At 39.0% G+C, this 11518-nt stretch overlaps 1 protein-coding gene across 1 annotated transcript in view; it reads right to left on the reverse strand.

Annotated features, from left to right (window-relative positions):
• PTCH1 (patched 1) overlaps positions 1–7040 on the reverse strand; it is a gene marked incomplete at its 5' end in the record, with an annotated part of 26475 nt that extends 19435 nt beyond the window's left edge. The window contains 3 exons of the mRNA XM_010075745.1: positions 3710–4019; positions 4478–4877; positions 6922–7040. Of these exons, the coding sequence (XP_010074047.1) occupies positions 3710–4019; positions 4478–4877; positions 6922–7040 (829 nt within the window). The remainder of the gene's footprint in view (positions 1–3709; positions 4020–4477; positions 4878–6921) is intronic.
• Between the last annotated feature and the right edge of the window lie 4478 nt (positions 7041–11518).

Consider the following 11518-nt stretch of genomic DNA (forward strand, 5'->3'; position numbering starts at 1 on the left):
CACACAAATTGCTATGATTGACAGCACGTGGAGGTAGAGATTTCAGACTAACATCCAGCCCCTGTCAGGGGCTCCACAGACACACAATTACAAACATATCCACTGGCATGTGACATTACCCATTTGTGGTTGCCAGGTACATAAAAAAGGGCACATACATTTAATGTTACTGCAGCGGGTAAAAACTCAACTCCTGCATCTCTCCTCCCCTCTTCTCACAAGTTTGATCACCCCTCAAACCCTGCTCCCTTTTATACCTGTATTCCTCATCTGGCTTAACCACTTTATGCTCTGGGTTATTTTATTACTGACCTTGCTGAAAATGAGTCTGGAGAAAGAACACCAAGAAACCACTATCAGTTGTGTTTAATTTCTAAAGAATTTCAAAATTTCTGTAATTAAAATTGCCCAAAATACTTTGAAATTCACAGCAGAGTTGCTGCTTTCAAAGCAAGCTGTACTTCTGTTATAAACTGTTCATACCAGTAATTTTAGAACACATTTAGTCTTTTATAAATGGGATTAATTAAATGTTTCTGGGCAGAAAGATAAAAATAACTTGTTGACCTTTTTGCAGAAAAGTTATAAAAATTAAGGGAACTAAAAAAATCTTATATATGGGATTCTTTTCATATCAGCAGTCACTTTTGCTTAATGCTTCACAAGAAAGGAAAATCCTCCAAAATTGTGTCAGATGTAGGAATGGGGGTGAGGAAAGAATTCCTACTGACTCATGTGGACATCTGGCACCATGAAGCACTAGATAAGATTACCCTTTGCAAAACCAAGCCTAATTACAAGCCATCAGGGAATTCAAGCTACCTCATTTACATTCAGTCATCTACAAAAATAATGTTAATATTTTCAGCTTAAATTAATGATTAGTGTTAACTCTTCTGTTGCATTTTCAGTAACAGAGAGTATGCTAACATGATGTGATAACTGGAAACAAAATACAAGGGAACCTCTGAAAAAAGAAATGTGTTAGGCTGAAGGCACTCCAACAAGGAGAAATGTACAGCTAAGAACAAGGATGCCTTCTTGATAAAAAATGCTTTTGTTCACATGCTGTTGCTTCCCTTCTTCTGCCGGACAAATGTGTGCATGTCAGAAAGCCATCGTGAGACATTAATTTCTAGCACTGAATTCCCTGTCAGGTCAGAAAGAAGTTTGAAGTTGCCCCTACTTTGATTATCTTGCTCCTCCAGCACCTAAAAATGCACCAGTAGAACCATTCCCACCTCACAGAGGATCCTCCCTGAATCCAGCCTAAAACTGTACCTTGTTTGTAAATTCTGTTTTCACTTTCCCTCCCCTTTACTGCTTCAGTATCAGCCCCAGTTGGTAACAATCAGGTATTATTTTGCCTATTAGTGTCTGCACCTTGAGATAATTCCTTAACTATGACAAGTATGTCAGCTTTTAGTATAACAGTTTAGTTCACCTGTTACATCAATGTCCTGTACCATTTTAAAACATAACTTCTTTCTATTGATACATCTCACTATCCTTCTTTACAGCTTTGTGAATGCAGTATCACATATCCAAAGCAGCTGGTTTGTATTAATCGTGCCCCTCTTGGGGAAGGTGGGGAGGAGGGGTAAGGACACAGACCTAAATGTCAATTAGTAATCCTAATGATTAATTCTAAAGCTGTGGGTGATCAACAGGAAAAGCAAAGCACCTTTCATCACAGGGCTGCCACGTGCACTTTAAGCACCACGAGCCATTGCTTCCTGGGAGTGTCCCTCACCACCACAGTATAATATTTTAGCTCCAAGCACCCTGTCAGTATATCCAAGGTACCAGGAATTCTCACAGCTCCTCTAGTTGAATAAAAGTGGAAGACAAGGAAGAAAGACAGGTAGGCTAATGTGGACTGGAAGGGGAAATGTAACTATGGGCAATAAGAAGAGACAAGGAACACCCCTGTTCAGAGCAGACCTGAGTATGGATATCCAGCACACAGAGGAAGATGTGCAGGCCCTTGGCATTGGGCCAGGGCCACACAAACAGTCCATAGCACAAGCAGATGATTACAAAGAGGACAGGGAGGCATCCAAAGTGGAAGAGGTTCGCAAAATTATGTGGTGGGCCTGAGAGAGGGGGAATGGGAATGTGAGCACCCGTGGAACCAACACCAAGTGGGCTAGCCTCCAGTGCTTCACTCTGAGAAGCCAGCACGGGAGCAGATCCAAGAGCACCTCCTCCCAACTTTATTGCTGGTAGACTGTGCTGAGGTTCAGCACTAACATGTGAAGATCCTGAACACGATCTCAGACTTCCATCTCCTTCACAGGTTTGGGGGTGGGAGGAGAAGGTGGGAGGGGAAGGTGGAAGGGGGACACGACACATTTTTTCCTACTGTTTTGGAACAGCAAAAAAAATATCCACTAAAGAAATAAAATAAACAGCAGAGTTACAAGATAATTTGGAAAAGTATGTAGAAAGATACTTGCTTAGAAATATAGAAAATAAAGTAAGGTTCCAATCCAGCAAAACATCTAAGCTATGTTGATTTTTCTTCCTGCCAGTAATACCTTCCCTTACAGCTCAATATGCTTATGTGAGCAAAATACTTTAAGTAAAACTTCCAGTAAGTAGACTGTAATGAATGGATTAAAAATATTTTAAAACCATGAAAAAACAAAACGTAATAGCTGGAATACTGCTTTCAATGATTTATCAGTACATTAAACACACAAGAAACGCGATCATTTTATTTAGATGCATCTCTTAGATGATGCCCAACGTATTTTCAGAAGGAGTATGATATCCCAAACATTGGCAGTTACCTACATGTTCTCTAAGAACCATTGGCTGCACTGTCTGTCTGTAAATGGTTAGGGTTAAACTTTATGGTGTCACTAGGGCAATACAATTTATTTTTCTGTTGGCAAAAGCTTCCTGGAGATTATCCCAACAGAAAGACAGAGGTAGGACAGAACTACTCCTGAGTAGAATATGTTTGCTCACAGCAGAGAGCTGTTGAATCTGCTGAGATGTAACAGTAGTATCTATTTTAAATACAAAACAATTATTTGTCTCAACATGTGTAATTACAGTATCTTTAATAAACTGACTTCAATATAATTATCATCATAGTACCTGAAAGGCCATGCCTTCTCTTGTCTTCCCCCACCCTGTTATAATTCAGCACACAAAAAGAAGCACCACAGAAACAGTGAGGATACTTGACTGGAAATCTAGAATGTATAGTAAATTCTCAATCCAATAAAACACATAAGCTACACTGAATTTTATTCATGCCAGCAGTCCCAGATGAAGCCAACAGGATCACTCATGTGGTGAAAGTCAAGGCTGTGCCAAAATACATCGCCGGACAGGGACTTTTCCTTTACTGTTCTCAAAACCTTTATTTTCCCAAGACAGTGGACCACATTTGGCCATTAATTATAAAGCAGAACTCCTCATTAGCGGCTTAAAAATTAATGGCATGAGATGGCCTCTCATGGATATAATGTCTTAAAGCTTCAGAACTGCCTTATTGGGGAGTAAACTTAGCCACAAAGAATTTAAGTGACCTAGAGAAACAGCTAGTCAACAGGCGAGCTCGGATCAGCACCTAGGCATTCTCCCTCCTACTCACAGTCTTTAACCATGTGACTATACTTGAAGAGGGGCGCATGACTAGTGTGAACAAGTGGTTACTACAAAATTAAGAAAAGTTCATGAAACTCTCTCTTACCTTGCAGCCAGTCTCGAAAGTAGTGCAACCACATTTTGGGAAGCTGCCTATCCTCTTCCAACAAAACATATGTTACATTGCTGAAACTTCTGTGAAGTTCATAAAGTAAGTGCTGGACATTTGGATAGTCTGCTTTCTGCGTCACAATATACATGTTGTAGAATGAGAAGTACTTGAACTGTGCAGCAATAAAGTCATATTCCCGTGTTTCTCGTGGTACAATGTCTGTGAGATCTAGTCCATCCCTCACCCGGGTAGTTCCATAAAGGCTGAGCCCAAGTAAACCCAGAAAAAGGAAAATAACCACAATCTGCAACAGAAAATGGAAATTAATTTGGTTTTACATTTCTAAAGAAACTAACAATACATAATAGCACACTACAAAGCCAAGTGCAAATTAACACCCATCAGTCTCCTTTAAAGCTCTTCTTTCTCATTTTTTTTTTCTTCATACACATATACACTACAAGCCTAAGCTAATTTGTCCTTTATTGAAGGGGCTCTGCATCGTGGATGAGAAATTTATATTGTAATACAGTTTGAAAGTGGCTTTAGTTTGAGTCACCTCACTCCTAACTTATATTTGAAAATTATGTCTCTACAGCACTCACAAGATAGAACTTTTGAAGAATTAAATTAGCTGTAAAACTATCAAGAACTGTTATTCCAAAAGAATTCCTTGTATTTAATACCACTGCCAGGATAATTTTATTTCTGGGTAAGGCAGAAGTCAATTTTTGAAAAACAGGTAAATAGTTCCCTGATTACCTTAGCTTTTGGTTTTAGGAGGAACGGAGCATAATGCTTTTCTGCAAAAGATGAGAGTGTCCACTTCGTACAGGGTGGCTCAAGGCAATGCATACTGGAGTCTGAGAATTGGGAAAGCAAATCCCTCGTCGAGCTTGTGCTTTCTGGGCTCTGGCAGCTAAGATTATCCTGTGTCACTGTCACTGGCTGCACAGATATTTCTGAGCGAGGCTCTGCTGTGGTGTAGTACACCTGTGTATGAGGATCATATTCTGTGCGCAACTGCACTGTAGACTGCATTGTAATCTGAGTTTCGTGTGCAAAACTGTGACTGCTGTACGGGGGTGGAGGACTGTAGCAAGTATTGTCGTTTTCCGCATACACTTGAGGCTCAATCTGAATCACTCTAGTGACACACGGACTGTAAGAGAAGAGAAAAACATCTGTTCGCATTTAGACAGCTCTTTATTTTAATAGACTAGACAGGATAGCCTGCTTCCATCTGAGACTGCTTCTACTACTTCTAGATGGTTTATATTAATTAAATGTAATGCTTTGATGTGAATTTTATTCTGCACCTTTAGGGAACACTTCTCAGACATAGTTCAAAGTGTAGGCCTCTGAGAACATGTGCATATTTCTTGTGCTTAGGAAAGAAGGAACCAGAATCTGTCTGAAGACATTGACACCTCTACCTACACCACTCCATTAATTACCCATGCCGATCAGGTCAATACCTAGCTAGTTGCACAGTCTCAATGCACAGTATGCGTGCGAGTTTGCATCTACATGCCCATGCTGAGAATTAAGCTATTTAGATCGAAATGTAAACACATGACATACTGAGTTCTTCTGTTTAGAACTATTAAAGTAACTGTTAAATAATATTTAGGCCTTCTGGATAAGATCTCAGACTTTGGGAGGCAGGTTGAAACCACTTACCGTACACTGACTGAATGTTTTAAAAATTAAGTAAATATATGCAGGGGTTAAATCCCAGGAAGGATGGGCAACATGAAGAGACATATTTACAGAAGTAATTGAAGTGTTCCCTTTATTTTAGCCTATGCAAGACCCTAACAGATACCTAGTTTATTAAAAAACCCAAAACTATCCGAGGCAAACCTATTCCTGTAAATAAGAAATGACAAATTGATGATATAAAACAGTATCAGAGATTTTTCACCAAGTGGACAAGTCCTACAAAAACAAGAGGAATTCAGAATGTTGCCTATCTAAAAAAAGCAAGCTCTCATTAACTGCATTTCTTAATATGTAAACAGGCCCAAATTCTGATACACGTTTGGTGCAACTTTAGATGAGGGAATAAATGGAAGCTCTGTTTGCCCTGTATTTCAGAGAATCAAGGCTCTAAAATTCAAGAACATTAGGTCTTCCACTGAAACTACGACAGAATCAGAAAAAGAAAACAGGAGTACTGGCTTGGGATCAACTCCCTGTTGTAACCACTCTCTCTAAAACAAATTTAGGAAAGTGCTTTCTCTCTTTGACATTAAAATTAGAATGTCAAACTATGTCAGCTCCTAGGTGGGTATAAAAGGCTAAGAAGACACAAGGTGGATTCTCCACATCCTGGTTAAGACAGTAAGAGTACACATATAGAAATGTAGAAATTATCCTCTTCATTGAAAGCAAAAGCAAAAACTAAGGCAGAAAATACACTTAATTTCTAAGCAGTAGCTCCACTGATGACAGCAGACTCCTCCTAGCTCTGCTGTGTGGTCAGAGCTTGCCGTATATCAGGTAAGAATCTGTGTATACACTCTTTAGAACGGCAGCATTACCATTCCAAATTACTACTGCCCTCATAACAGAAACTTTATCAAGCATTATCCTGTAATGGTACTGATCACCCTGTATTCCTCATAGTCCTCTGAAACACTCAGCTAAGGAGAAGTCACTTTACAGTTTATACGTTATATTTATGTATTTAAGTTTAAAGGTATAAAAAGCATAAAAATTAGCAAATAGTGATAAACTGTAAGTAAGGCTTCTCAGTACCCTAGGTTACATAGAGTCTTCCAAGATCACCCAATACTAGCACTGAACACCTTGCAGCACCCTGTAACATTCTAAAAATACTTGAAGATATTCCTAAAGAACAGATCTTTTATCTGCTTTCAAAACGTTGTCCTCCGAAAGTCAAAATGAACATACATATGAATGACAAGTGTGTGTGTGCGTGTGTGTGTGTGCATGTGTGCGTGTGTGTGTGTGCGTGACAGACATACAGAGAGAGAGACAGACAGTTGTATTTTAACTTTTCCTTCAGTCACGTAAAAACCAAGATAGCAAACATAAGTCAGGCACTAGCAGTGAAATCTGAAAATAACATACTGGACCCAATGCAATGAAGAACTCTCACTCCTAACAAGGAATGGCAGCACTGACTGGCAAACACAAAAAAGATGCACCTCATACATCAATCTACCACAAATTCTCACCTTGTAAAACAGCAGAATATATCCAGCCGCCTGTCTTCCCGACGATACAGGTCCATGCTCAGGATAGCAGGAAAAATCAGCAGAACCATAGCAAAGTTGAATACCACCACAACTGCTGCCTAGAGATCAATCATGGGAAAAGTGATGTCATTACTAAGCTCCAGGTAGGGCATCAGCTTCACAAAGCATAAAACTTCCTTTCAGTTCTCATCCGTTCACCCATTCATCATGTCAACCCATCAGATGCTTTCAAGATTTTCCCTGAGGAAACTGGGAGATAAATTTTTACATTCCCCTTTCATTATGGTAGGCCTATTGTAGTTAATCAGCTTATTTTAATAATAAACTTAATTTAAAAAAAAATACATCTGTGCCTGGAGATGTGATGATCTTTTAAGTGGTAAAATAGAGTCAACAAACCACACTTTTGCATGAGATTCTGCCATATTAGAGTCTCACAGTAAAAAAAAGACAGAAGCAAAAGCAAATCTGGAACTAGAACTGAAGTTCTCACATTTAAGGGATCTGAAGTAATTTAAGCATCACAATAACATTAGAGCAAATTATTAAATCCAAAATGAAATGAATGGTCAAGTAAATTTTAATGAAACTGTCCTATTTAGTAAAATATTATGCACTTGATGTACTTAACTTGTCTAGCCAAAAAGAGCAACATTTTTAGGTTTATCAGGGATTATTTTTTAAGGAGGATCAAACTTAGTCCAACACTGCACACTAAATCTACATATTAATATGCTTGTGTTTAACAGAACTTGATTAATGAGCCAGTCTACCAAAATAAGTCTTAAATTAGAACAAGAATACATCTTAAATTGGAACAAGAATACTTGCTTTAATATGTAAAGAGAACATTACGTAATGCAAAAAAACAACTGCCCCCCCCCCCTTTCAAACTGTACTTCAAACCCTTTCCCACACAGAGATTCCCAGAGAATCTCCATAAACACATGTGGTGCAGCATCCATCTCTGTTATTAACAGCATTAATTTATAATGCAGAATTGTTAGGAGCACTAGTCATCACGAAGGGAAAGCCTGGGCACAGATGGGACTGGAAGATACTTGTATGAGTAGGAGAGACACTGGGAAAAAATGATTGAGCCATCAACAGGTGAAAAAACCCCTTGAAATCTTTGCATTTTACCAATGAGGTAAGATGTAGCCATCTCAACAGTGGCCCAGTTTCACGTTAAGGAAATCATATAAACTATCAAGTGCCTCCACCTGTAACTTCCGAAGTTACGACCACTTGGGTTAAAACAGTCATAAAAAAGAACAAAAGTTGGGCTACAAAAATGAAGCCGCTGACCTGATATAAATATAAAATACGCCCTCCTTTTTCCAAAATAAATGAATGTCTGCTTTTGATGTTGAAAAATCAGGCCTCAAAACTGACAGCTCAAAAGATGTGATATACAATATCCATGTTTTAAAAATTCTTGACTTACATGTCAAAAAATAATATAAAATGCCTAAATAATGCTATTTTTATTCTTGTGTCCCTTTATCTGTGAAAATCAAAATACTAACACACTCAATGATTTTTAGGGTTTTGAAGCTGTCAAAATATAATAAAAATATTAGATTTTTTTTTACTTTTCTGAGAATGACAGAACCAACTAGTTATGTAAATATCTTCTAGTCATTTCAATCATAAATACACTGTAAGCAAAAGTGCTTTTTATTGGTGCTTCTCTTCTGTTGTGTCCAGCCTGCTTGAAGTAAGATTTTGGTCCTGCTGGTTGTCTGTAAACATAACTACAAAAAGAGAATTTAGCTAGTACTTAAAGCTAAATTAGTACTTAGCCGTCTTTGAGCAAAAACATCCAATGGCTATTTCATGATTTATAAATATCCACACAGAAAGGTATGTAAGGTCATAGCCAAGACTTTAAAATCAAGTATTTCCTTTTGATCTTCTCTAGAATTAATTGAATCTGTCAGAAAAACAAATGGCTGCTGTTGCAAGCAAGGTGTTTGTTGAATCTAGTTCATACAACTGCTTTCTTTATTGCTGCTAAACCAGAGATGGTTGAATCACCCATGTAACATGAATAACTACTTGTGTCTAACCAAAATCTTCTATCAAGGATCACCTAAGATTGAGATTTGGAAAAAACAGATGAGGCCTGATTCAATAATTCCTATTCTTCCCGGCATGGCTGAAAAACGAACGTACTCTGTTCCTGCTCCATAAACTGCAAATATTTCATGCCTTATCAGTTCCCTTTGTATACCCCAAAATCCTTGAATTTCAAATGCTGCTAAACCTGAAAATTAATACTTAAGTGTACGGCAGAGATGCTATTAAAGTCAGTTATATTCACTCTTGATTTTTTAAGAAGCATCAAAACTAATCCACAGAGTGAACACGTAGTGAATCTGCCTATTAACATAACTCTTTTTAGAACAACTAGATTTTTCCATTGTGCCATCCCAGTGTTCATGTATTTACCCTACAAGTATTTTTAAACAATCCTCTTTGTTCTGCTTTGTACTTGGATAGATTCCTAGAGCTTAACACCTGTATTTTGCACACTGTCTCTCCCTCACCCACCTCCCCAGAACTTCAAGGATGTTCTCAGTTTTCTCAATTAAATACAGAAAATATTCTTCTTGTATCAATTCTAATTTGTTGTCCCATCAAAAAAAAAACACCCTGTGACTTGATAAGGAGAGGGAAGGAAGAACTGTTGAAGGGTGACTCAATCTTTGACCTGATGCATCAGCCACCGCTTCCCCTCCCAACACCATTTAGGCATCTGGTGGCTGGAATGGGAACGTATGAGAAATGTGAGCATGGCAATACCCACAGTCTATTACAATTACATTGACTGGAAGAGAACTGACAAAAAAATGGAGTAGCAGAACTTCCAGAGTACAGGCAATCTGTTAGCAGCAACCAAGCTGGGAGCAGGCTTATGATTTTGGGGGACAGGGCAACATCTCTCTCCCTGTCAGAGATGAATAGACAAATGGGAGAGGAAAGGGCCTCAGACCTTCTCCTTGAGAAATCAACAAACGTAAGATTAGTCCTAGAAGGGATAAAATGGGGCCTACTCAAGGGTGTAAAATGAAGGCATTCAGTGAAATGAGATCAGAGAAGAGGAAAAAAATTCCATTAATCAGAAAAAAATGTTGGTCACTTCCTGAAAAACATGCTCCGCTTTTTGCATCTTTTCATAATGCACAGCCTAAAAATATTATTGCTGCTGCAACGCAACTGTTAACGGAGACAGAAGAATGGCAGTCTGTGCTGGAGGCAGCAAGGGAGACGCGAGCCAGGCTGGTAGGCTGGGGCCCCGCTGAAGGTATGTGCTGCTATGTGCCATTCCTGGCAGCCCACCCAAGGAGAACGGGTGTGCTGCATAGCCAGAGGTGATGAACAGACCAGGAGGTCTGTCAGGGAAACTTCCACCCTACTGCTGCCTATCTGCTGCTCCCTCCTGACAGCTACAGACTCGGTTCCCCCCCTTGCCTCCCTCTTTTCCCTTAGGCTTTAATTTTGCTCGTTAAATTCTTGTGTCAGGAGCAAGGAAAGGTAAATGATGTGGGTAAAAGGAGAGGGACAAACCACTTCAGCAGAGTAGGATAACTGAATGAGTTTTAAAACTTATGTTCTTTCTCTCCACAAACCCACCATCACCACCTGATCAGTAATACACTTTCACATTTAGGAAAAAAACTTGTCATTCTTACAGTGGGGGAAAAACTTACTACTAAGACTTACTGGGAAAAATTCCACCCTTGCTTATTAGTGAATCCACACCACTCCTCTGCTGTTAGGGGAGGAAGTTTCTGGTGTAAGCAAGAAGAGGAAGAAGAGGAATTTTTGTGAAGCTGTACTTTCTCTTTCCTGGGCAGAATTTATTCCATAATGGTGTCCAAACAGTCCGTCTGAGGGGAAGATTCAGCCCAGCAGTAGTTACACTGTGCCTTGCCTTCCTTTATTTATGCTCAGAACAAAGGGCTACATTTAAGACATTCCTACTGCAAACTTCAAAAACTTTCAGTGGATTTCTCCAATAACCTCCTCCTCCACCACAATTTTAAGAAATGAAACACATCTGAAAACTCAGGACCTACTCCTTCCAAGTCCTGAGCAGTCTTACAGGTGATTCTTGTGACTGAGTATGTGACTGGGACATGTTCAGCATCTCAAAGCCCTAAAACTGAAACTGAGGGATAATAATAAGGGGCTAATAAGATCAACAAATTAAAAAAAAAAAAAACTGTGAAAAAGCAAAACCAGTCCCTATCTGCATAATAGAATTATTTTTTAAATCTCATTTTCAAAAGGACCAATTTCAATTTTTTAAAACTCAACAAGAGCTAACCCTAGCAAACTCCAAAGGCAGCACAAGACAGACTTGCAGTGTTTGAGTTCCATAAAGTAAATGAACAACTCAGAGGTATCAATGAACTGCTTTAGCTGGCATAACAGGAACAGAAGCTGCAAAAGAAGAAAGTATTGATATGCAAAACGTAAGTTTCTAACTAAAAGCTGGGCTTGCAGATGCAGGAAACCACTTATTCTCCCTCAGCAGCTGGGTTATTTTACACATACTGGGCCTCAG

Source organism: Pterocles gutturalis, unplaced genomic scaffold (genome assembly GCF_000699245.1).
Source record: "Pterocles gutturalis isolate BGI_N339 unplaced genomic scaffold, ASM69924v1 scaffold48627, whole genome shotgun sequence".
NCBI classification, from domain to species: Eukaryota; Metazoa; Chordata; class Aves; order Pterocliformes; family Pteroclidae; genus Pterocles; species Pterocles gutturalis.